General features: G+C 46.4%; 1 protein-coding gene across 3 annotated transcripts in view; it reads right to left on the bottom strand.

The window, feature by feature from the left end:
- Positions 1–2,940: 2,940 nt before the first annotated feature.
- Positions 2,941–26,501, bottom strand: part of KATNB1 (katanin regulatory subunit B1) — a 28,037-nt gene continuing 4,476 nt past the window's right edge. For all 3 annotated transcript variants that reach the window (XM_054049163.1, XM_054049164.1, XM_054049162.1), the window contains exons 3-20: positions 24,413–24,543; positions 20,743–20,860; positions 18,200–18,300; positions 17,524–17,565; positions 14,702–14,785; positions 13,160–13,275; positions 12,534–12,605; positions 12,131–12,281; positions 11,002–11,189; positions 10,739–10,869; positions 9,831–9,881; positions 9,546–9,622; positions 8,860–8,979; positions 7,099–7,248; positions 6,564–6,640; positions 6,000–6,074; positions 4,882–4,998; positions 2,941–4,210 (exon numbers count right to left, since the gene is read on the bottom strand). In XM_054049163.1, the coding sequence (XP_053905138.1) occupies positions 4,078–4,210; positions 4,882–4,998; positions 6,000–6,074; positions 6,564–6,640; positions 7,099–7,248; positions 8,860–8,979; positions 9,546–9,622; positions 9,831–9,881; positions 10,739–10,869; positions 11,002–11,189; positions 12,131–12,281; positions 12,534–12,605; positions 13,160–13,275; positions 14,702–14,785; positions 17,524–17,565; positions 18,200–18,300; positions 20,743–20,860; positions 24,413–24,543 (1,934 nt within the window). In that variant the 3' untranslated portion in view covers positions 2,941–4,077. The remainder of the gene's footprint in view (positions 4,211–4,881; positions 4,999–5,999; positions 6,075–6,563; positions 6,641–7,098; positions 7,249–8,859; positions 8,980–9,545; positions 9,623–9,830; positions 9,882–10,738; positions 10,870–11,001; positions 11,190–12,130; positions 12,282–12,533; positions 12,606–13,159; positions 13,276–14,701; positions 14,786–17,523; positions 17,566–18,199; positions 18,301–20,742; positions 20,861–24,412; positions 24,544–26,501) is intronic.

Below are 26,501 nucleotides of genomic sequence, written 5' to 3'. Positions count from 1 at the left end.
GTTTATAGGGAAAACACTTGCAACACCCCTAGAGCTGGTGGACAAATCGTTAATCAGCAGCCTACAAACTAACAGCTCCAAGAGACAGCCTGATGGAGAGAGACAAACTCCAAGACCAACCACGATGGATCAGTTGCTAGACTACTAACTGATCGCAGAAGCTGAAAGGATACAGCATGGGCAAACAACAAAGGAGGCACCCCAAGGAGCCAATGATAGGCTAAAACCAAGGGGCGTTCCCGCATGTCCTTGGCCAGGATATTTATTTTAAGCAGCAGACTAAACCTCTATGCACTTAACCATGAAGAACATCTGCTACCACAGTCTGAGGCATGAGCCACCATGCTCAGAAGTGGAGCCAGGACTTTTCCACTGAACCCACCAAGCACCTACTTACTGCATCTCAGTGAGAGTCACAAACTCAACCAAGCAACTGGGCATTTGCTCCATGCTGCTCTGAAGCAATCCCAGCAGAGGTTAATTCCTTTAGGCTGGCAGAGCTCTCCAAAGAATTATGGAAAGCAACTGATGAGTGGTCTCAGGGTGCAAATCACTTAGCCTGAGAAGGCTGCACCCAACCCCTAGAACCACATTGTCTGTCTCTTCACAGCTGAAGAGGCCAGTGTTAGAAGTTTAACATATAATTGTGTTTACAGAGCTCCGCTGTATTTACCAAAAAAGGAGAAGCTCTGATTATCCCCACCACATGCACTAGGAGAGAAACCACCTCTTTCCCTCTCAGTTCAGCTGCTCCATGCGGACACAGACACAGCTGCAGAATGACTATTTGCATTACTGGGTGTTTTGTGAAAGACAAATAGTCTGGTAGAGAGAAAAACCACCAATTGCGCCATTTCTGATGCAGAAACAGCTAATGCTGAGAAAGGCAGTTTGCCTCCAGCTCAAGTTGTTATTTTCAGAACATTTCCTCCATCCTTCACCAAGTACCCTGGCCTTTTTCAGATGTTTAGATGATAAACCTGCAGCTTTTGGCCTTCTGGCACAGTTGCACCCGAGCTACAGAGAGTGCTAGGGTAATCCTCACCCAAGCATGGATCATTGCTTACTTACAAAGTTGGCACAGGATAAGAAGCTCTCTGTCTAGTGAGTATTGGGCAAGCCTTACCTGCATGCCACTCTGCCTTGGGCGCGCTGAAGTGTGTGCAGGATTACCCAATTCTTCTCCCTTCTGTCCTCGTTTCTCAATTACCCCCGTTTCTAACTTGAGTGATGCAGCTGTCTGAGCATTTTTCATTTCAACAAAACCCAGACATGGGTGTAGCTCCATAAAACAGCCTGGATTAGGGCACAAAGCAGAAGTGAACAGCAACCACAAAGGGAGGCTGACAGCCGGTGGTTCACAAGTCCCTTCACTACTCTCAGAAACGTTAGGACAGATTTCACCCTCAGCCCTGCTCTGCTTTTCCTCGGGTGTCTTGATCTGATTTCCACAGCCACCACCATAGCAGGAAGGGTCTTGCTCTATGTCTACAGAGGTTGAGCCACCACTCACACCTCTCTCCACATTGCTATTTCACACCGAGGCGTTGGAGAACCGCTCAGACCACTCTTGTGTGGCCCAGTAAATGCACAAGACAGACCAGAGGGGGGTGAACTGAAGATCGCATTGTTGACAGGTGTGGATCAAAGAATTTTCATGGCCATAAACCCTTAGAGCGCTTTTATGGCTAGAGAACCTCTCTACCCGTGACCAGGATGGAGCAGGTTTCACCACGCAGCAAGCAAGCAGGATGCCGGTTGATAGGTAACTTTTAAAAGAGTGTGTGTGGAGGCCATGCTTAAGGAAGCAGGGAATTGAACCACTGGCTCCAGGCAGTGGCTGTGCAAGCTTCCCACACAGCACTCTGCACTGCACAGCCATCCTGAATGACAAACCCCTGCTGCTCCTTCAGAACCATCCTACAGGATTAGAGCCTCAAGTCATGTCCTCTGCTCCTTGTTACATGCAGCCTTTGCTCCTGGTCTGAGCCCGGGGCCCTCTTCACTCCCTCGTTCTGTGCTTTCTTCCAGACTGCTCATACACTTGGATCCGCCTCTGTCAACCAAGCCCTTCGTTTTGCCCTAGAGCGCACCACTAGGGCTTGCAACGGCCATGCTTTACTCACCCATGGAGTCCCGCTGACTGGACTGTCGGCAGCCCTGGGTCATTAGGCTCAATTCTTCAGGGCAGGTACCTGGTAAGTGTCCAAGCACAGCTCACCCACTGTGCACGGCTGTAGACACGTCAGCACCGCACACTGAACACGTTACCTCCACCAAAAGGTAGAGTTACGGCCCTCCTCAGGCTGAGCGGCAACCGGGGAAGACCGAGAATAAAACACGGATGGGTTTCCCTTTTGTTCCCGGCCCTTACATTGTCAAGGCGCAGTGCTGGAAAGGCTTGGGTTACTTGATGCTGGTTCCACTGCATTTAGCTTGGGCAGTGAGCGCGTTAGCCAGGTTTGGGTTTTGGTTCTTGTACATCATACACCTGCTGCGTCTCCTGCCTGCAACCCAAGGGAGTAATTCAGACCAAGTTCCTTATCAAAACCCTAAAGCTGGGACCTTAACTGTGTCACAGGAAAAGGAGGAGATCCACGTCAGACATGGGAACTGGTCCATTCAAGGACAAGCTGTGAATGGAGATTTCTTTTAAAGCTTCTAGGATGGAATAAGACAGTAGAGTGAAGATGTCCCGTACAATGGGAACTAGGCGCTTGCTGGTGCCCTCTCCAACTTCAGGGGCCGCGCCTTCGCCATGACATGCAAACTGACACTGGTCAGCAGCACCGGACTGCAGGAGACGAGACCGCAGTGTGGTTCCCATTGTAAACATTAGTAAGCCGAGTCCTGCTTTCACCACAACGTCCCCAGCAGGACAGAGGGCAGGGCAGGGCTTTGGGTGTTTAGAGACTCAAACGTTTAACACGATTTTCCAAATAAGTTACAAATCTTTTAATAAAATTCATTATAAGTTAGTTTCCTGAACAGCAGGCTCCAGTGTATGAAGGGTGGGGAGGGAGCCCTCCGCACAGGAGCCTCCTTCCCTACAGGAAAGAAGCAAGAATGGACAAAGGTTCTGACAGTCATTTATTGAAAAATCTCTAAGAGTCCAACGGGTGTAGCAAGAGGTTGGTCTGTGTCCATTTGCCTCTGACCTGCCTGCACACTCCCAGCTCAAAACCCTCCCCAAAGGCAAACACACAGGGCAAGTCCTGGCTAAGTCCCATTTACAAACAGATCATGTAGGCCCCATCCCCACCTACTCCTAGTTAGTTTTTAACATAACTAAAGCTACACAGTCCAGAGCCACTAACGGGGATCTTAAGAACCCCCCTTAAGACAGCCTCCACTGGAAACAGGGCCTTGAGACTTCAGGTGTGACACCAGCAGGACTAGTGCTGAGAGATGTCCTGGCTCAAATCCTCTGAAACAATTCAACAAGGAAGGGGCCGGTCCCAGATGCCAGTAGAAAAGCACTAGCCATGTCCATGCCCTAGGAAAGGGGCACTCTGCCCAGAGCCAGCTCTTCTGCAGTGCTGCACTGGCAATACCCAAGCAGATGGAAGCTCCTGGAAAAGGGATTCCATCGCTCATCTCACTGCGAAGGGAAAAACAGGGCAGGCCTCCAGTTCCAGACTCAAGTGTTCCAGCTGGTCTGATCCACAGCCTCTCCGTGGCTGGAGTAGCCAGGTAACAAGTGTGCTGGCGAGGAGTATGGGAGCAGGAGAAGGCAGATTCCAAGCCCCACCCCAGGGAGAAGGTCTAGCAGAGAAGGAGCTGGGTAAAAGTTCTATGGAGAGCTGAACTTCAGTTAGCTCCACATCAGAACCGTAGAAAGGTGTGAGCTCTGCTGCAGTGTCCTCGTCCAGCCAGGCCCCTCCCACATGTAGGCCAGACACCTCCAATCAGGTTTTCAATCCAGCTCCTAAGGCACCAGAGGTGGGGCAGGCAGCTGGCTAGCCAGTGGGGACTTCAGTTCCCTGCTGTGCTCTGGGGAACAGGGATGGACACGGAGTGAGACAGATGGAACTAAGTTAACCTGTGTGTTTGCGTGTGTGGAGGAGGAGGCAGCTGTCATTCAAAGACAGCCATGAGGAGGTGAAGCTCACGGAAGGCACTGCCATGGCGGCCACTCAGTCCAGACTTGTTCTTTATGATATTGCTGATATTCTTCAGCTGCTTGTAACACAGTTTGCACTTATGGAGCCTGCAAAGGAAGAAGATGGACAGGGCATGAATCCATGGCAAGCACTCATTGGGGTTCCTGTGGATATGTGATGGGGAGGAGGAGGAACGCCTGCCTCTCTGAGGCTAGAAAAGACAAATATCAATGGGTTTGTGTGGGTAGATGTTTGGATGCTATGATCCAAGAGCTCTTTTTCCTGCTTGTTCCCCCCCCCCCAGGGAGCCGGTCTGCGATGTATGGAGATGCCATTTCTACAGAGCCACTTTTCAAAGAAAACTGCACTTTAAATGAGGAATGCTACAAACCCAATTTCAGGCTGAAGCCAGTTGTGCGCTGGAATACAGCCTTAAAGGACAGTGGCTGTTTGGTATTCTACAGACGCTCCCGGAGTAGCGGGACACTGTGCATGTTGGGGGAAGAAAGTAGTAGCCCAAGTGCCTGAATTTGCTTCTCAGGCATGGTCCGTCACCCCCTAACACCAGGTGCTACACATACAGTGTTGCAGGCGGAGGGGGAGGAAAACCCTGCATAGCTTTGCAGCAACCCCTCTAACTCTATGAGCAAGACTGATGGGGCTGGGAGGGAGTCCATCCAGCCCCTAACCGCCCAAAGGAAAAATCAGCATGATGCCATGACATCAGGAAAGGGCTTGTATGGCAGGAGGAGGTGTGGCGGCGCCTAGGGCGACTTACCTCTCTTCTCTTGTGATGTCCACCCCAACAGACGGCGGCGCAGCAAGAATGTCGGTGATCAGTGGCAGGAATCTCTGGAGAATCAGCTTTAAGGAGGTGCAGCCAGTCTGTACGTAACTGACACACAGACATAGAGGGTCAGATGTCACTTGACTTTCACTCCCAGCTCACTCACCAACTTAGTGACCTGAGGCTGGTGTCCTCAGCAAACTCCCCAGCCTGTATGAAAGAGCCCCCTGGGGAAGAAGGCTCATAAGAGGGAAGGAGGAAGGAAAGCAACAGCTGGACCTAAACAGCAGACAAATGATGAAGCAAACTATGCTCACACCCTCAGAGACTCTGACATTTGACCCCTGCTCAGCAACCTTCTGTCCAAGCACAGAAACGTTCTGCCTCGGGACTCAATCTCCATTAAACTCACTAATACTCATGGCTGAAGAGTAAACGCCGGAAGTCGTTCCTTGAGGGACATCCTGCATTTCTTTACTGGGCATCTACGAAGTACACAGGATCTTCAAAATGACTCAGAGGCTGCCTCATGACCGGCTCCCTGGTCCAGGTCCATAGTATCTGGAGCACCTTGCTGTCTTGGTTCCCCTCCTACCTATCCAAGTGCTCCTGTTCTGTGACTAAACATTTCAACCCGTGTCCTACATGCTCAACTCCAATTCATTCCTTCAACTATCTCCTCTCCCAACCATGGTTATAAATTCCAGGTGGAGTATTCAAAAAAAAAAAAAAAAAAAAAAAATTTGGTCCCTTCATTGTTTGAAGCCCAACTATTCTGCCTCAACCTCATCCCTGTCTCTGCCATAGCTATCTTCAATTCAAAAATATCTAGAACAATCTGCTGCTCTCAATGTCCCTCTTGTAGTGAGTAACAACTCCCACCCCAAGCAAACCCTATCCCCCAAGTTTCTTGGTTTCCCTGTGCTCCTCCTGACCTTTGGCCACTGCACCCCTCTCTTCCAGATGCTGTATCTATGCAGAACTGTATCCTACATGGTTTTCTGGTATTTTCTTTACTGATCCACTATGTAATACCCAGTGAAACTCATCTAAGAAAGCTACTATCCACCTGCTTGTCCTCCAAGGAGGTAGCTTCCTGGACACCTCACCTTTCATATTTGCTTTGAAGGAGCTTCTCTATCTGAGGCAGGATTATAGTACACAGATCCAGTTTCCAAAGAGACCTGGAAAGAAAAGAACACACTCCAAGAGAACTGGAGACAAGCCTCAGGGGATTTGCTGATTCAACACAAGTAATGCATTCAGACCTAAAAACTCAGCCCGTTCAGCCTGCGCTTTGCTGACTGAGTTCACTCACTCCACCTTGTGACGGAAAGTGGCATCATAGCGGCTCTGGTCATTTCTGGTTGGATTCCTGAAGGACTGGCTGACGTTTTTCTACAAGACATTCATTTTCCTGAGGAAACCTTAACTGCTAACAATTAAGGCACTGCAAGAACCAGTGCAAAGACCTGATCACAAGCGTTGCAGGCTCAAAGAGGTGACTAAAATGAATTTGCTCTTACACTGGTGGGGTACAGACGTGCCATATGCCCAACATAGGAGATGAGTGGATGTTAGGATACATCTAGTCAAGATCAGATAAAGCAACCATAGAATGTAGAAGGTACCTACTGGGCATTACACAGATGCAATAGCTCCAAAGTACTCACGCCTTCTGGTTGACAATGTTCAGTAGGTCCACTATAACAGAGAGATCATTGATAGCCACAGCAGAGTCCACAGATGTCTGAGACAAGGGGAGAGGAGGTAGAGAAAAGTTACTGTGAGGCTTACACTAACAGACCCCATGTAATCATTATGAGAATCACTTTCTAAATACCAGGCACAGGGACATGGTAATAGAGTACAGAAGTGCATCCTGCCATTAGCCATCCTAACACTTTTAGCAACACACCCACTGATTCACACAAGGTCCCTATGTAGGAAACAGAAGCTCACAGCTACTCTAGTTCCAGTCTCAGCCACGCTACAGTTCATTCCGCATTTCTTTTGAATCCTATAAAAAGAATCAAACAGCACACCAAGGTGCAACGGTAGGAACCGATGCTTGGATATCTCATCTTCCTATAATCGGGGGTTCAGAGCCAGGTCTGCACAAGCTGAGATGTCCAATTGCTCTCCTACCTCCACCCCACAGAGTAAATCTGACCTGTCCCTAAACTCCAGTAAATCCCACTTCCTTGCCTTGATGTCACCAGTGCTCCACACCGCTCGCACCGTGTCCAAGTTCTTGTGGCGGCTGGTGAGCACCACACACATAGTCTCATGGCCCTTACGGATCTGGGACATGGCTTCCTCATCCACTATCTCGCATTGGCTTTGGTTTTTCACAGCCTGTAGGTACAGGGAGAGAGAAAACACCAACTGATTGGTGACAACATAACAAGATGCTGTGGTCTGAGACTGTGGGAAGTGGGTAAAGAGGAGACCTTCTTAGGTCTAATCCTGCTTCCCTTGGCAGTAGGAATATGGGCTATATGAGAATGAATCTCAGTGTAACGGAGTCTGACCTTTCTGGCAGCATAAGGACATGGAGAATATGAATTCTTTACCAAGTCTGGACTTTTGTTCTCAGCAAGTTTTAAGCACAAACTGAACACAGCTAGTAAAAACTAGACCTGGGAGAGAAATGGGAGTCTTTCTAGTGGAATTTTTCACAAGAAAACAGTCTTTATTGAAAATTTTCAGCTGGAAAACATTGATTTCCCATATGAAAGTCCAAAGTGAACATTTTTAAATAATTTTTTTTATTCTGTTTCATATTCAAATATTTCAGTTTGTTTCTTTCAAACAGGAAAATGTTTGTTTTAATTTTCAACGTGTTTGCCCCACCCTCTCCCCACATTGGAAAAAACGGAAGAGAGTGTGGTAAACCTATCTTTCATGCCTTTTTACTAATTAACAGTGGGTGGGTTCCCCCTTCACCCCTTTGACTGTTACCCACCTCACAAGCCTTAGAAAACAGTTACAAAATGCTGGAAAGGCAACAACAACAACAAAATCTCCACAAATTTTTGCTGTTAAAAAGTTTGTTTTCAGACAAACCCCATTTCCAATAAAAAAAAATTCCAATCACAAAATATTCAACCAACCCGAGTTAAAAAAACCAAAAACCGCTCTGTGGATTTCATTAGGGGCTTAACTAGACTTCTGTCCGAGCCAAGCTGGAAGGTCCCTTTCATCTGACCGTGTTCCTAGCTTGGTATCAGAAGAGCGCCTCGGCTTGCTCTGAAGTGGGGAGGGAAGGACTTTTCCCTCAGGAAATTCGAGGCGCAATCCCAGATTTGGGAGACAAAGGTGAAAGTGAAATAATTAAGAGACAAACTGATTTAGATCATTTAAAGACACTTGCTGGAATGCCTATAAAAAAAGCTGACAGATGTTAGGCAGGTGGTGTGCTGGCTCACTGCCGCCATGCTGACCCGTATGGTCTCATGCACTCCCACGTCTCAGGATCCATCCATTGTCACGTGTCTCCGATTTGGACTGTGAGCTCTTTGGGGCAGGGACTTTTTTGTTCTGTGTTTGTACAGCAGCTAGCACCATGGGGTCCTGGGCAATCACAACCAACCAACCGCTTGTCAGTAGTGAGGGGTGGGAGGGTCCCTTGACTGATAAGGCGTGAGCAGGGGGAGGGCGAGACCTGTGGTGTCCCTCTGAGGCCTCATTCCATGATCTGAAACACACTCCCATGGAGCAGTGATTATTTTTCAGTATGAAGAGCCCTATTGCAGAGGTGCCCCACATCCCAACTCAGTCTCACAGGGTTTGTCCCCTCTGTGTTCTTTTTTAGTGGTCTAAGCCAAGGCTGAACATAAGCAAATCCTGCAGTATGTGTGGTCAGAGATGGTACCAATGCTGTACTGCCTCACAACCAATCCAGGCCTACGGCACTGCTATCCCTTGCTCCCAAACCACCTGCTTAAAAACAAGCTAGTTACTTACTGGCAGAAAATCAGAGGCCTTCAGCCCGATGGGTGCATTCCTGGCTGCAGGAATCACTGATGGCTCTGCTCTGGTCACAGGGGTTGAGGAGGCTATTGGTGGCCTCTGAACCAGGTCAGGCTGCAGGAGAAAGTGAATAGAAGTTACAGCAGCAATGCTCTGCCCCAGGTCTCACACCCACTTCCTTCTGGAGCAATCTAAAGTTTGCTGGCATGGCTCAGAGACAGAGAGACTCTGAGCCATGTAGTGAGGCTTAATTAACGATTGTGAAGAGCATGGAGATACCCCACTGAAAGGCGTTAGGGCTGCCTGAATGTGAATGGAGAGGCCCCATCCCGTGGGGCTCAATTAGTCTTCAGATACAAAGAAGCCACGGTCTAAGAATCCCGTGAAATTTGACAGCTGTTTCTCTTCAGCGCACACTGGGGCTTTGAGGCATCAGAGACAAGACTAGAACTGTGGAAACAGAAGTAAAGTAGCAGAGTCAAAATCTGCTTGTAAATAGATCTGCTCTGGCCTCCAGCGCTACACCTGGCCCTGCCCAGATCAGAGTTTTCCCCTTTACTGGTCTCCACTGATGTGCATTGGAGGAACTGGCATGATTAGCAACACGCCAGAATCTCCAGTGCTTGGAATTCACTGGGAATGGGGGTGTTGACAGATACTATGGCTCACGTGGTACGTACATTTTCTTGGTTTGGCAGTGGGGTCTGAATGTCCACAACTTGGCTGGGCTTTGCTGCTTCCTTTACGATGACAGGCTCTGGAGTGAGGGAAGGAAGGGGAAGAGGGACAAGTCACACTCTATCCCTTTCAGGAGAAGCGTTCAGCAGAGATTCTACATAATTCAAGTGTCCGCGTACAGGTCATGTGTCTCTCTCTGGACAAGGAGCATCCTGTTGAAACAGCCACCTGCCCCCCGATTCCCATCCCACCCTCACCCAGCATTCAGTTGGACAGTCCCAACTCACCATCCTCGGGAGGGGCTGGGAAGGGCTCACTCTTTCGTGGTGGAGTTCGAGCTACAAAAAGGGGAAAAAAATGAAAGCCAAGGTCACAAATTAGCACAGAGCAGCCTTGGGACTGGTGTAACTCACAACAACTAAGCAGATAAGCCAGTCTGCAGTGTCAGTAACTGTCCTATCTCCTCTAGAGCTTAAATGTTGTTATTGTGAGGTTTCAGCTGAAGGTTTGCAGCCACTGTGGCTGAGAGGAGCAAAACAGACCAATATGTTCCCATAATTCAAAAAGGAGCGAAGTGCAGAGTCAGGCAACATGCTGACAAATCAATTAGATTAGTGCAGCAGAAAGACGTATAAAAAGATAAGGGATTATTAATTACACCAGTAAGGAAGTTAATATAACTACTACTACTACCTTAGACATCCGATATAATTTTAACCTGTTACTGGCCTTCTAAATGGTCATAGCTGGGCTTTGGAGTAGACACTTAACCTACCCACCTTAAATGGGAGCCCCTGGAAGCTATGGGGTTTGTGCGGTATGGTGCCTACTGCCATAATTCTAAGTGAAAAGAGATCTCACAATCCAGGGGTCCATCTTGAGCTGAACAGAAAGGCATCCTGTGCAAGATGGAGCGGTCGGCTTCTGGGCCATACCTCTGTATTGCAAACGAGAGGCTGCAGTTTGCTTCCCCATATGCTAGTTAGACACAGCCTTTTAGTAAGTTGCCAACGTAGCCCTTGGTTCAGAGACCCGTGTTAAAGAATTTTAAATAGAGGTTTTCTGAACTCCGAATAGTCACAGGCAGTGCCAATTAGCCAAAGATCACTCCTTCCCCCTAGAGTTGATTAACTCTGAAGCCCTCAAACCCTGACCTTGCTACCACCCGGAAAGCAGAACAGAGTCTGGGACTAACTGATGGAATTCTTGGGCTGGAAGATCTCCTTGTAATCCTCTGGATTCTGGATCTCAGCCTTTGATTCCTTCTCATCCCGGTCATCTTCACTGCTGGGACTGCGCCGCTCGCTCTCCGAGTTGTGCTTCACTCTGCCAATAAGAGCGACCCCGTCAGGAGCAGACTGGCAGGGTATGTTCGAGAGAAAGAGCACTAACTTCTCTGCTCCTTCCAATAAAGCATTTAGAACTGTGAGGCACACCCCCCATCGGATTCTTCCTTACCTCTGGGGCTTGCTACAGGTAGTTGATGGCCTGTCATAGATGCGTCGAAGGGAGGACCCTGTGAGGGTGGGCTGAGCCAGGGGCCTATCATCTTTGATTGGTCCATGAAGACCAGAACCAGACTTTGTGACTCTGCTGAGGTCCACAACGAACGAGGAGACTGTACTCTGAGAGACGGAAACCCCTATCTGCCGAGAGCAAGAATAAGGCAACTTGTTAGAGGGGCTAACGTTATGCTGGACTCCTAAGCTCAGGTCCCATGGACTGGATTTAGGGTTTCTTCTCCTTTAAATCAGTTACATAACTTGTTTTCAATGGCTTCTCTGTGGTGTTATCCCAAAACAGTGACCAGAAGGGCCTTTAGCAACTGGGAGTGTAAGCAAGGTATGGAAGAATCTACCAGGGAAAGTTACTGAGAATGTGTCACAGGGCATCAATTAACAGATCAGACACGGGTTAAAGCAAGCAGAAAAAGGGCACTATGTGTATATGCCAAACGGCTGCACTAGTGAAAAAGAGAAGCAGCTTGGCAGAGGGGCTAGCGAATGGGAGTGGAACTCAGGAAACCTAGGTCCAATCCATGGCTCAGCCAAGTACTTCACTGTGAGCCTTAGAGCTGGTCATGTCACCTCACCTTCTTATTCTCGCTCTACCTGTTGGATGGGATAGAAAGGCCACTACTCCTAAGTGTTTCTTCATGATGGTTGTCTGCATACAGTCATGCTCTTGGCACTGGGGCTCAAACCTTGCTAACTAGCACTCTCCATTGGGCCACATGCTCATGGTATCAAATATTCAATCTCCAGAGTGCAAAAGGGACTAGAGCCCCAACCACCCCCATTTGTTCCTCAGAAAGCCAGAGAGACTTGGAGTGGGGTAAGAGGGAGCAGCATGTGGAACTACACAAGCAATGATCCGAGGAGAAAACGATGCTGCCCCACATTTATCCATCATTCTGGGATCTGCTGAGGAACACGGTGCAAGTATGAAGACTGACCACGGCCAACTATGAGCTGTGACAGTCGAACATGGCCAGTCTGTAGAAGTCAGAGGCCCAGTAAGCAGCCCAGAGAATTTTTTATTTGGTATTTCTGAGACTCTTCTCTCCATTTCACGAAGGGGAACTCACCAGCTGGTTGTTGCAGATCGATAAGTCAGCCACTTTTCCCCAGGTCACCAAGACCACATCAAAGCAGCGCTCAGGCTCCCAGCCATACACACGCAGCGAATCCTGGTAGCCACTGTACAAGCAGCAGCCATCTGGGTTGAAAAGAACACACCTGGAAAAGGAAAGAGACCAAGATGTCTCCAAGACTTTACTAACTCATATAGTCTTTGAAGGACACCAGGGCTGAACATCTCACTTCACTAGAACACCGTGGACAAGTGCCATAAATGCCCTACAGCTTCAACTTCAGCAGCATGAACTTTCCTTAGCAAAGTGTCCCATTAGTGAGAACTCGGCCCTTTAACAAGACCAAACCCTCATGCTAGGTCGCTACCTAACACACTATGGTACAAGTATAACGTACCTGACAGGAGTGGCCTCTTCTTCAATGCAGCTCACCACTTGAAACTTCTCCAAGTCCCAGAATCTGACTGTCCTGCAAGCAGAAAGAATGAAAGGAAAGAATAACTGTACATCTCGTTGGAAGTCTGCTGTATTCTAGCAAGCCACCAACCCAGACCGTTGTAATAGCACGTGACAGCAATAAACTGCAATAGAAAATACTATGTGCTAATGATCGCAGTTTATTGCTAATGATGACCCCCCAACAGTAGGTAATGCTAGAGCAGAATTTGGATCCAGCCACAGATGCAAAGGGATATGCTTATTGGCTCCATAGCTATCTAGCACTGACCCAAAGCCATGGATGACTCAGTGGGGAAAGGCTGCCTGGTGTGGCTGCATTAGTGTGTGACTGAGAAGTCTAGCTCGTTGATTCCTAGAATGACAGAAGTTACTACTAGATTGTGGGAGAACGTGGTAGAATCTGCACGGCATCATACCACAGGTGCAATCTGCAGTGCAACCGTCCAGCTTCTCCAGTGGTGGGAATGTCACGCCCCCTACATGAATAGCAATGCTCCCAGGAGGGTGGAGACCAATACGGGAGCTGATGCATAAACTTCCTGCTTTTTCTTTCCCTGCATGTACCTGTCAGCGCTGCCGGAGGCCAAGAGGTATTCATTGGGATGAAACTCAACAACGTTTACTGGGCCTGTATGTCCTGTAAACTCGAACATTATCTTCCCAGCTGCCAGATCCCACAGCTGGAAGAAGAAAAGAACAGTCAGGCTCTAGAGAGGATTTGTCTACCCTGGATTGTTCTCCACTGAAAATCTGCTAGCCCACAAGCCTGCCTCTGGCAGGTAATGACCAGGACCATGAAGGTTATTTCCAGTTTTGTTTTTATTTGGAGATTTGTCAAAGAACCTCTATCACTGTTGGAGACTGACAAGAAAATACAGTGGTGCTAGAGAGGTTTCAGTAGCTAAAATAAGATGTTGTTAAGGTATGTCGTCTTATGCTACTCTACCTGCAGGGATAAACTTTTCACATCATCTGGTCTTCACTTATAAGTCTCCAGGGGGGAAGGATAGCTCAGTGGTTTGAGCACAGGCCTACTAAACCCAGTGTTGTGAGTTCAATCCTTGAGGGGGCCACTTAGGGATCTGGGGCAAAAATCATTACTTGGTCCTGTTAGTGAAGGCAGGGGGCTGGACTCGATGAGCTTTCAGGGTCCCTTCCAGCTCTATGAGATAGGTATATCTCCACCTATTATTTTTTTATAATAAACCCTGGGTGCAATGACTGACTAGCTCATTTGAACAGAGGTTGAAAATGAAGCCAGCTTCTTGCCCAGAGCCCTCCATACTACAGCAGAAGAAACTGAAGAGTTGCTGCTAGAACAGATACTTTGCTGAATTCTCTCTCTCTGCATTCGGCAAGTTGTGTCCCTGACAGCTCTTTGGAGAATGCACATGCTTAACCATCCAACTGGCTGAGCTTTCATTTTCAGCCTCGGTTCAACTCACCTGGCAGTCAACGTACCCTCAACCTTTAGATGTAGGACACCGCCTTGTCTGTTGGACAGTAAGGAATTATATTTCACTTCGCCACATCTTACTTCTGGCTGTTTTGCACTGCTGGGCAATTGTCCCTGCGTAGACACTTACCCTATGAAGCTAAGGGGCTGGCATCACTGCAAAGTGAGCTGGAGTGGGTGGGGGAGAGAACTGGTAACGCAAATTAAAGAACAGCAGTCGGCAGAAGAGAAGAATGAGGGGGGATTTGATAGCAGCCTTCAACTACCTGAAGGGGGGTTCCAAAGAGGATGGAGCTCGGCTGTTCTCAGTGGTGGCAGATGACAGAACAAGGAGCAATGGTCTCAAATTGCAGTGGGGGAGGTCTAGGTTGGATATCAGGAAACACTATTTCACTAGGAGGGTGGTGAAGCGCTGGAATGGGTTACCTAGGGAGGTGGTGGAATCTCCTTCCTTAGAGGTTTTTAAGGTCAGGCTTGACAAAGCCCTGGCTGGGATGATTTAGTTGGTGTTGGTCCTGCTTTGAACCAGATGACCTCCTGAGGTCTCTTCCAACCCTAATATTCTAGGATTCTATGAACAGTACCCCTGCCCTTCCACATGCCACAAAGGGTAACGGTTCTTGCCACGCTCTTGATCATGAATACCATACCTTTACAGTGTGATCATCTGAAGCGGACGCTAACCACTTCCCATCAGGACTAAATCGGAGACACCTCACTGCTTGCGTGTGACCCTAAAAAACACAACCACATACAGCTCGCAATGGCTTTGTGCCTTCATTGTGCCCTTGGCAGGAAATCCTAGCTTCCTCTTTCCATTTTATCCTGGGCTTGTAACAAAATGAAATCAAGTAACCATTATTACAGTTTGAAAGACTCCACAGTATGGTGACAAAGCTCACATGGAAGGTCCCTGTGTGACTTTATCTAATTAGAATATGACCATGCAAATTGTTGCTACCACTGTTATATAATTGCAGCGAAGACTCTTATACAAAGTGTGACACATGGCCAGAAAGGGTTAAACATCCTGAAGGATAAATGACCCAGATTCGATCTTTAGAGACATGTCAGAAAAGTATACCAATGGTAAGTAGGGCCATTCCATGCTAGATAGGCTAGAACTTTGAAATACAAACCTGTATTGTTAGACACCTGAGGTGATACTAATTGTACGTGTGTACTTACATCTTGTCAGATGTTAGCCAGATAAACAAACAGTTCCTGTCTGTCACTATAGCTATTGATTCAGAGATCAAAAGGACATGTTAACATTTAAATGAACTATAAACATAGTGTGATAAATGAAGTGTGTGGGGCAGGGGGGGTAGCTGCCATTTATGGACATCCAGCCAGCCAGTTGGCTACAAAATCCCTCTTGGTAGCTGTTCTCTACTTGCTTTACCTGTAAGAGTTAAAAAGTCTGACTGCATGCATAGGTAAAAGGAAGTGAGTGGGCACTTGACCAAAAGAGCCAATGGGAGGGTTAGAACTTTTTAAAATTGGGAAAAAAACATCCCGTGTCTGTCTGTCTGTTCTCCGGAGAGAGCAGAGATGGGGCTAAAGCTATGCTGTAAAAAGCTGTGAACAAGGTATGAAAAATCATGAGATCATACCTAGAACTACTCTGTTTGAAACCACAGATATGTAAGTAGATCAGGAAATGTCTAGAAAGTCACTATTAGGTTATTTCTTTTATTTCTGTAAGGCTTGTGGACTCCTCTGTGCTAACCCCCAAAAGCTTTTGTTTTGCTGGACCTCAAGAAAACCACTCTTTTTAAATCTAGCAATAGCCTAAGTTCCAGATGTATTTTCTTTCTTTTTGTTTTTTAATAAAATTTACCTTTTTAAAGAAAGGATTGGTTTTTTTGTGTCCTAAGAGATTTGTGCATATGTTGTTTCATTAGCTGGTGGCAACAGCTGATTTCCTTTGTTTTCTTTCTCAGCTATTCCCTGGAGGGGGAGTGAAAGGGCCTGAAGGTACCCCACAAGGAGGAATTCCCAAGTGCGCCTTCCTGGATTCAAAGAGGCTTTTTGCACTTGGGTGGTGGCAACATCTACCCATCCAAGGTCAGAGAAAAGCTGTAACCTTGGGAGTTTAATACAAGCCTGGAGTGGCCAATATTAATTTTTAGAATCCTTGTGGGCCCCTAAACTTCTGCACTTGAACTGCCAGAGTGGGGAATCAGCCTTGACACACAGTAATATCATTGTATTCATCTCTCTTTGAAATGTATAGCAAATCATCTGCAAGTGATGGAAAAACAGGCAACTGTCTTATGTTAATCTGTATAGCTAATTACCGGTGATGCTTAGGAAATAAGTCTAATTCAAAGTATCCATGATTGCCTATTGTTTGCCTAAGAACTCCAAGCTGCCAAGGAAGACCTGGAACTGTATAACAATGTCCAGTCCTTTTTATCTCAGATCTGATTGATGCTTCATGCAGGGGAAGCTTAAGCCAAAAGGTTGATATCTCCAGTCCTAACCTAGATTCACCCTGAATATGAACATTGGACTACAACCTCTGGACTAATTCTGAAAGAACTCTTTGCAACTAGAGGATTGGTCCTGCTTTGAGCAGGGGGTTAGACTAGATGACCTCCTGAGGTCCCTTCCAACCCTGATAGTCTATGAATTACAAAGCTCACCATCTCTACTATGAATCTGATCGTAGAACTGTACTCATGTCTGTATGTATACTGATCTTTTAACCAATACTCTCTCTTTTCTTTTTTAATAATTTTTAGTTTAGTTAAGAATTGGCTGTATGCATGTATTTGGGTAAGAGCTGGAATATTCAATAACCTGGGAGGTAATGTGTCCAATCCTTTGGGACTGGTAGAACTTTCTTATATGATTAATAAGATTTGCAGTAATGTTTGACTTGGGTGTCTGGATGGAGGCCTAAGGCTGGGTGGCTTTAAGGGAACTGTGTTTTTGGATTCTGGGTAACCAGTGAGGTATTATAGAAGCTGTTTTGTGCTGGTTTGATAAATCGAAGTATTGGAATATCCACCAGCTCTGGGGATTGTTTGCCCCATTCTTTGCAGTTCACCCTAACCGAGTAACTCCAGTGTGACTCCCTGGGACCCCGGTCACACCCTGCAGAACATGAAAAATTCAACAGTCTCCAGCACAAGGGCAATGCATCAGTTTACTGTGAATAAGAATGCATCACCCCACTGCAAACTCACTCATGGGATGCTCTTGTAAGCACCACTGACACCGACAGCACATAGTACATTTACTCTTATGCGAACCACTTCTTGCAGCTTCTCTATTCAATCAGGCTCTGTACAAGTGGTCAGGCCATTTATTATCATTGCATGGACTTCACCAGTCACATCAATCCAAGTTCCAATACCAAGGGATTAATAAATTAATTCTAGGTGATCTCATCTTGATTCCTGCATAAATCAGAGAGAATCTCCTCTCCCCCTCCCCCAAATGATAGTGAAGCAACCCTTACCTTGTACCTGAAGACACAGCCTTTTCTTCTTACATCCCAGAGCTACACGGAAGAGAAACAAAAAACATGCTTAGAACGACAGTTATGAAGGTCCCTGAAAGTCATAACAGAATGACAGGTCTCCCTAGGACTATAATCACTGTAGAATGACTATGGGACAGGTACCTAGCAGTTAAAGAGACTGCTAAAACACAAGCCCATGCAAGGTATATTTCTTTAGCCCTCCCTCCCCCTGCCCAGGTAGGAATGGCATAGAGTCAAGTTGCAACTTTAAGTGTTCAGTGAGAGAGACTGCTGGCAAGACATTTCATACCATGAAAGCTAAATGCTTACGGCCAAATGCAGACCTGCTATAGGCAAGTGTAGCTCCACTGATTTCAATGTAATCACACTTGCTTACACCAGATTTAATTTGGCATCTAACACCAAGAGGCTTGCAAAATAAACCATAAACCCTTAGAGATGAACCAGACTCCTATTATTAGGATAAATTTCAGCTATAAGACTACAAGCGGAAATTTCACAAGCATCTATGAACACACCTCTTTATACACATGCAACTGATACTTTACAAACCTCCAACATGACAATCTTTTTTGCTGCCAAAACAATCATGGCACTCCGACACACATGCACAGGGGATAAAGAGGGTACTTCCAGAAAAGACTGGCCTTACCTTGATGTTAGTGTCCAGGGACCCTGAAGCTACAAAGCTTCCAAAAGGATGGAAATCAAGGCTGCAGATATTTGCTTTGTGGCCCATTAACGTACGAAGAACTGGAAAGAGATAAGGAGCACAGAGAGGGAGGAAAAACCCCATTAGTCAGCGCTAATTTTCCCACAGACAATCCAGAAGTCCAACCATGCTGCCTCCTACCATTAAACACACACGGATATTGTACACTGGCCATTCTGTGCACAGCTTATTCATCTATGTACTGTGACAGATAGGGCAATTTCCTGCAATATCTTTTGGAGACCTTATGGAATCAAGTTGAAGCATGTTTGGGGGCATCGTATTAAATAAATGGCTTGTGTATTATTGTGGGCCAGGACGGCATGTAATCTCTATCTAGGGGGGACATGGAATTTGAATCCTGGGAAGTGTTATGAACTTCAGAGGACTATACTGAGGTGGCCAAACTTACTGGCCCTCTGAGTCACAGACGACAATCTTCAGAAGTTCGAGAGCCAGGGTGTACCTGCCAGGGCTCAGGGCTTCAGGCCCATAGATGAAGCCCTGAGCCCCAGCGGTGATGTTTGGAGGGGGGGCATTGGAGTCATGTGCTCTCCCCCACCCTCATTTTTGCCAGGGTTTGCTGACCGCGCTCAGTCGCATGGTGCTGCCAGGCCCCCTCCCTGCACCGCAGCTGCTGGAGCTGTCAAGCTGGGAGCTGTGGCCGTGGGGAGAGGCAGCAGCAGGGAGCTGCAGGGAGAGCCACTGCTTTTGCTGCTGCCTCTTCCCATGGAACTAAAGCAGCGGCACCTACTGGCAGCTCCCAGCTGTTTGCCGCTTCCTTGCCACAAGGAGCTTACACCTGGGAGCTGCAGGGAGGGGACGCTGAGGGTATGGGGGAGCATGACTCAAGCTGTTGGGGGGGCAAACCTTTAAATTCTGCCCCCCCCCCCAAGCAGGCACCAGCCATCTCTGGCAGAAGCCCCTAGCCCCACCACCCCACCGCAAGGCAGAACCCCCGAGCTCCCTCTCCCACTCTGGTAGGCGGAGAATGGGGGGCGTGGGAGACTCAGGGAGACACACTTCAACTGTATAAGAGCCACATGTGGTTCGTGAGCTGCAGTTTGGCCACCCTTGGACTACACTAAACAATGTGCCAGACAAAGAATGGACTTTTGGGACAAACAGTTTGCCTGTGGAGTCGAATACAAATTCCCCATCTCTGTTTGTGCAAACACCCAGCCTTTTGAAGTGGTGCCCTGAGGAGGGGACCATTGTCTGCTGATTATCCGTTCCAGGAGTCTCAACATCAAAGGCCCAAGCTATATAAAGGGAAGACTGATCTATTCACGGGTGTGCTAGTTTTGAGCTAAGGCTATTTAAGTTTGTCAACAAGAACCACCCCTTGGTGGGGTTTGAAGGACTGACTCCTCCCAGAGCCCTTGCTGGAGCGGGGGGGTGATGTCTGGCACCTATTAGCATGCCTGTAGGTTCTTTCGTTGTTTTTAATATGTTTTCTCGAATGCTTTCATCTTCAGAATAAATGTGCTGGTCTAGAAAGGGCTGGTAACTTATCACTGCTAGCAATTAGAATGGTTCATAGTCTTCGGCAAAACAGCAAAGCGGTAACATTGGCCTGCTTCGGCAGTCTAGTTTGCTGGGCATATCACAGTATAGGCAGGGAATTGTACAGCCCGAAAAAAACCCAGTCAGGAGGGGAGAAACACATGGGTCTTTGCCCAAGAGAAGCGACAGCTGAGGAGCTGGGAGCCCAGAGTGGGCTCCAGGGTCCACCAAGGGCGGAGGAATGCAGGTGCAGTTCCTCTGAATTCTGATATGTACATCACTTCATAGAAATGTTCTTGAGTCTACTTCCGCTAAACAAAGAAACTGCACTAAATGGACTGTTCCAGGGACCCTGCTTTACACGGTAATGCAGTTAGCAAACATTAATGCAAGCCACAAGAAGATACATAGAAGGGAAACAGGAAAAAATATATTTCTTGGCTGAGAAGTTCAAGTGACACTTCATTGGCTATTATCTTAACTTTTTATTTATAAAATGTGCCCTCAATTGACTAGACGCAAGAGCATGACTTCCACCATCAATGCTCTAACAATGCACCATAGTTCATCTATTGCAGATTCCCGGCAGGTGTTTTACAACGATGACCTGGACATGAACTTGACAGAAATGCACAGGCCAAACGCCCAAACCTCCAGCCTCTTAAGTCTGGCTCAACGTGAGATTATGTACATCCACACACACACACCATGTGTACACTTCTAGCTGTTCAAATGTATACGTGCATTATGCAGCTTCAGTAGAACATCACTCCAAAGCATTCTAACACCACCACTGGTTTTGAGCTGAAAAAAACACTATTTGTTGATAAAGGCCTATCCAGGTTTTTGACCTTCCTAGTCAGGCCCTCTCCAGGTCAGTGGGGATATGTGGCATAGTTTGTACCACTCAGCTGTGCTCACGCATGACGCACCACTGCTGACTTAAATGGAAGATGCAAAGGAGAATGGAAACCTACTTTTGGCAGCTTCCAGGTCCCAAACTCGAATGGACCCTGATTGGGATCCTGCGACAATGAGCTCTTCATTTGTATTGATCCTCACGCTCTCCACTGGTGTTGTGTGGCCTGTCAGACTCTGCAAGGAAAGTCAACAGTAGCAGTCAGCAGATTGGAGGTGCAACTCTGAAAAGGCCTATGCTGGCACATGGTATTATCCTGTAAGTGCTTTGACACACTATTTTGCAACTGACAGGACCTCCTAACTGCACAGCCAATTTGGCAGGTCCTCCCTCCTGTCAGCTCTCAGTGGGGCATAACATCCTAAGATGCATTGCTTCCCCCAGCCCCTGCCAAATACTGCCAGTGTCACGCTGCGTGCATATCCTCTGAGCACTGTATCTCTTGCTGAGGCACTAGGAGATAGTTGCCCAGATTTTCCCAGAACGTGCCGATACAAACACGGGTAGTCAAGCGGTAGGTGTGGATGTACAAAATAGGTCAGCACACACATATGCAGTGAAAAATATGCTGTATAGACACAACTAGACCAGCTTTGTTGTAAATGAGTCAGAGGAGTGTCATGAACTGGTTACAAAACCACAGCTGTCCTTATAGCATAAGCAGGACTATTTGAAAGTCTTCTCACAAGCAAAGAAGTACACGTTATCAGCCAGTGATGGCTGCCACGCCAACAGTGCTACAACACTACTGCAGCATTCGCTTGATGAACCATGCAACAATTACTGCCATGTATACAGTGCCTTTCATCCTCAAGGATCTGAACGTGCTTACTAAAACTTGACTGTATAGATATTGTGCAATAGGTAACCATTTAGTTAAAATGCCCGTGTCATAAAATACATAACACAAAAATACGGAGTTGTTCCAATAATCAAATTAATATGTGCATAATAATTAGTTAATATGTGCTGTTATAGGTATTTTAGTATCATTAAGCGATGTTTATTATTCCAAACTCTCCTTTATTTGTCCTTAGAACGGCTCCCTTGAATAATTCAATCCAGCTTTCTCCACCCTTCACATTTATTAAGGTAACACCAAGGAGTGACAAGTTAAAACCCACCTGGATCTTTCTGCAGTTTTTGCTTGGGATTGCTTTTCTATAATATTGCAACTGTTAATGTTTTGTGTGCAACAGAGAACTCGGACTCAAATCAGGGGTCACAAAGCTGTAAGTCACTTGCCTCCCCTCTCCCCAAACAGAAGGGTACTGGGGGTCCTAGCAAACCAAGCACTAAAGGTGAACTTCAAAGCAAACAAAAATCCCTTTGAGAACATCTTTATACACCACAAAGCAGTAAAATCACAGCGATTCCCCTGCCCCCATCAAATAAAACCCATGTTTTGTTTTGTTTTTTAAAACAACACTAGAAATACTAGGACCTGACTTCTCTCTCTTCCCTGGAAAACCCAGGCAAATGTTTAGAAGCCTGGATGGTAACATCACAGCAGTCCAAAACTAGTGCTGCAGTTCTCTCTGCCCTCAATTGAGGAGTGAAGAGATGCTGAATCTTATGCCCCTGCTGACTACACTGAAACCAGTGCTCTGGTTTCACACTGCTTTGACATCACCATGCAGATCCTCCAGAGACATTGCAAAAGCCTATGGGAAGGAAACAGCACTGCCAATAAGGGGTAGAGATTTCTACTTAGTCCTCTTCACATTTCCTGAGAGATGCCAGTTCAAGTGATTGAGGGGGGGGCGTGTCTGAAATGAAGTGAAAACTTCCTCTTTCCATCTTTCTCAACTCAACTCTCCTATCACACCAAGTGTCTCTAGCCCACCCCCCCTACATCCAAATCAAACATCAAAGCAGGATGTAGCACAGATGAATGCTAGCTGCCTTTATAATTGGCATGTACTTAACATCATTTCATATTATTGTGGTAGCTTTACTCTTATTATAGTGCATTTGAACGTGCTGCACACAGCTTCTCCCTGCCCAGCGTATGGCCAAATCAGCACAATAGCCTGACACAGTTTTATGCAGAGACAAATGCTGGTCAGCCGTAGACATGATGCAACTGGGAGCGCAGCCTGGCCTAGGATGTGCCCCAATTCCAGGTGCAAACCTCAGCACCCTGAATATTAATCTGTAAAACAAATATCATAAGACTAAGCCTTTAATCGTTTGCAACCCTGTAATAGTTGCATGGTGCAAAGAACAGCAAGCCCAATATGTATTGTCTGAGCAAATGCTAGGACTGATGTTAAAGGTAGTCAGACATGCTGGATTGCCCTTGTTTTGAGAGACAGTTCCCATCAGTTATTTACTAGGATTTTGTTCCTACTTCACTGGAAACAAGACTCTGGTCATCCTGCACTCAGTAGCACTGACGTGCTATGAGCTAGTGAGATCTTTCCCCCCAACCCCACTACTCAGCTGCTCTACAGAGAGAAGTGATGTCTGCCCTCTCACTGAACATGAGACACAAAACCAAGAACTGTGCAGGGGCAGGAGCGCTGCTCTCTCCAAACCCCCCCACATCATGAAGATCTTCAGGCATTCAGTGGAAGACCCCCTTGGACCTGCCCAGGCCTGTCTTCAGTGGGAGGACGAGGAAGGAACCAGTGCTTTTTGAGTCAAGCCAGTGCTAGAGTGGGGAGGAGAGGAGGGGAAGAGAGAGAAGATGGGGTAAAGGAGATGAAGTGGAAAATCAAGAGGAAGGAGAACAGAAGAGTGACAGATGGAGAGGAGCGATAAAATAGGTAACATTTTGGAGAGAAGACTGGAGGAGGAGGGGACAAGTGTAAAGAAGAAAAGGTGAGTAGAGGAAAAAGAAGAAATGCCTGCAATGGAGAGGGATGAAATAATTAAGTATCAGGGGGTAGCTGTCTTAGTCTGCATCCACAAAAACAACGAGAAGTCCGGTGGCACCTTAAAGAGTAACCGATTTATTTGGGCATAAGCTTTCCTGGGTAAAAAACCCACTTCTTCAGATTTATGCCTGCATCTGTAATTTTCACTCCATGCATCTGAAGAAGTGGTTTTTTAACCCACGAAAGCTTATGCCCAAAGAAATCTGTTAGTCTTTAAGGTGCCACCAGACTTCTCGAAAGAATTAAGAATTACAAGTTTAATTTGGGGGCGAATGAGAAAAACTATAGGGACACAGAAAGAGGGCATCTTATTGCCCACCCCACATATTCAGCCAACTGCGAACTCCTCCTGCTCCTATCACCTCACTGAATGGATATCACTTACTAGAGACCCAGATTTACCTCTGCTCCTCACACAGCTGGTGATCTCCCCAATATGAATGAATAAATCAAGATATTAGGAGAATAGAAAAATTTACATGTTGAAGAAATTAATCATTTCCATTTTTTTTAAATGTCACTCATTTTAGACCTTTGTCATCTTTGAAAGCCCCTGTCACACGTCGGGCCTTAGCAGGGCACGGGAAGAGAGCTATAGCTGGTTCAGAGTCATGTGAGCTGAAGGGACAAAGCCATTTTCGAACTGTGCGTGGCCCACCTAAGCTAGCTTGCCGTGTTTGTGTCCCAATATAGCTTTGTAGCACTCCAAAGCAGACGAGAGGGGTTGGTAAAACCTAGTTGGGGGATTTATGACATTGCCAGACTCTCTCTGGCTCTCATTATGCAGACCAATTGCCTCCTCCCCCAACCTAACCACAAGCAAATAAAAAAACAGCCAACTCTTACTATGATGCAGTTGGGCTTGTTAACAGACCATATATTGACTCGACAGTCCTCTCCGCCAGTTGCCAGCAGCCGACCTGAACTTTTGCCCAGAACCAGCGAGGACACATTGCTGCTGTGAGCTGTGATCTCTTCTGCACAAGATAAAGCAAACAACAGTCACAACAAGTATTTTTACTATACACCATTCCTCTCCTGAAAGACTAGTAATCCTCACGCTACAGAAAGACTTCCCAGTTTTCACTGGGCAAATTGCAGTAACCTAGAGTTCAGATAAAAAGCCACACTACCTATTTATCTTGCTTGCAGCAGCCCCTCTTGGCCCTATCTGCTATGCTTGGTGATGTGTGCCAATCAACCCTCATCATCCCACTCTAGTCTCCATGTGGTTCACAGTCATTATCTTATCTTACTAATAGTGACTCAGTAGCTTTGAAAAGGAGAATTTGCTTGGTTCCAGCACACTCCTTACAGAAGCTAATTTATCCTCTGTACCTGTGTGAACTCTCCTGGCAAGATGAACGGTCTCAGAAGTTGGCATGGTACAAAGCAGCTGCCGAGCATTTAGAGAGAGGCTCCCTTATATTGTTCTGGATAGCAGCAAAAGTTAAGACTGTCCTATCTGAGCCAAACTGGCAGGTTAGCAGTAGCACAGTGTGCTACCTTGCAGAGAAAATTAGACTCAGCACCTGGGAAGGGTGGGGCTCCCTTCTACTTGAGTTTAGGCAGAGACTTTGCCTATATTCTCAGCGTGTAATGTAGGTGAAGCAGAGCAATACAGTTAGTTGGGGGCAGTGACAAAAGATGTCCCTATTGGAGGGATGGACACAAATACGCTTTAGAGGGGTTGAATGAGGAAGTAGAATTAAAAAGGTGGGTTTTTTTTAAAGTAGCTTTTCATAAAGGCTGGGAGAGAAGATAGCCCCAATACCCTGGTGGACTCTGGAGAAGTCCCACTATAAACAGCCAGATTTGCATTTGTTTTACATTAAGGGCACTTTAAAATGCACCCAAATTGTTAGGTTTTTGCCAAATGCATTTACCAATTCCTTAATATCACAGCTAAAAAGTTCTTGTGTTTTAAAGACCACTAGATTTGTATATGAAATGGTTACAAAACATTTGTAAAAATGCTAGCTAATAACCAATCCAGCCTTCGTTTTGATAACTGGGTGTGAAGCGACTCATTTATAATAAGTGACACTAATATTCCAAGACTTCGGAGGGCAGGAATAATTACATACTCTTTGATCTGAGGATCTCAAAGCACTTTACAGAAAGCGAAACCACACGACTTTCACATTAGCTAGAGAAACAGCTTTCATGTTACAATTGTAATTAGGTTATTAATTAAATAAGGGACATTTGCTGAGGATGTACTTGCAGTTTAATGAAAGACCAATATTCTACATGACAATACTAAACCAGCATGTGTCAACACCTACAATTCAAAGTTACATACAATAATAGTTATATAAATCCTCCTTTGGTATTAAGGGACCAATAGTGACTATTTAAGATTGGATTGTGTACATGCTGAATGTTGTTGTGAAATGGGAATATTCGCAACGCCTCCCTTTATCTTTTATTAATAATTTATTATAATTATTAAGAGTCATTGCTGAAGCATTCCATCCCCATGACATAAATGCAAGATTATAATTTTATGCAAACTTTAAAAAACTGGTAGCAGAACCCTCACGCTCTGAAGTGCTGATTTCCCTAAGCCCACAAACCCTTTAATAAAATGCTCTCTCATTAGCTACTACACATTGGCTCAGCAACCTTTAAGCCCCTAATTAACCTGACTACACCTTTTTTCTAGCACTTGAATGATTACTACTCTGAAGGTGGAGCTAAAATGAAGTAGGACATAGTGATATTAAAGATCAACAGCATAGGCACAGTTGCCGAATGAAATGGGATGGAGATTTGAAACTGACCAAGTGCTGTCTTTTCCAGTAATCTGTGAACTTCAGCATTGGGGGGGGGGGGGGGGGGGGGGGGGGGGGGGGCGGAAGAGTGGGGATGGGAAGTAAGAAAAATATTTTTCTCCTTGTGAAAATATGAATAGAAGCACCAACTGATGCCA

This window comes from Malaclemys terrapin, chromosome 14 (assembly GCF_027887155.1).
Source record: "Malaclemys terrapin pileata isolate rMalTer1 chromosome 14, rMalTer1.hap1, whole genome shotgun sequence".
Lineage (NCBI taxonomy): Eukaryota > Metazoa > Chordata > Testudines > Emydidae > Malaclemys > Malaclemys terrapin.
This window is presented reverse-complemented; position numbering and strand designations above follow the sequence as displayed.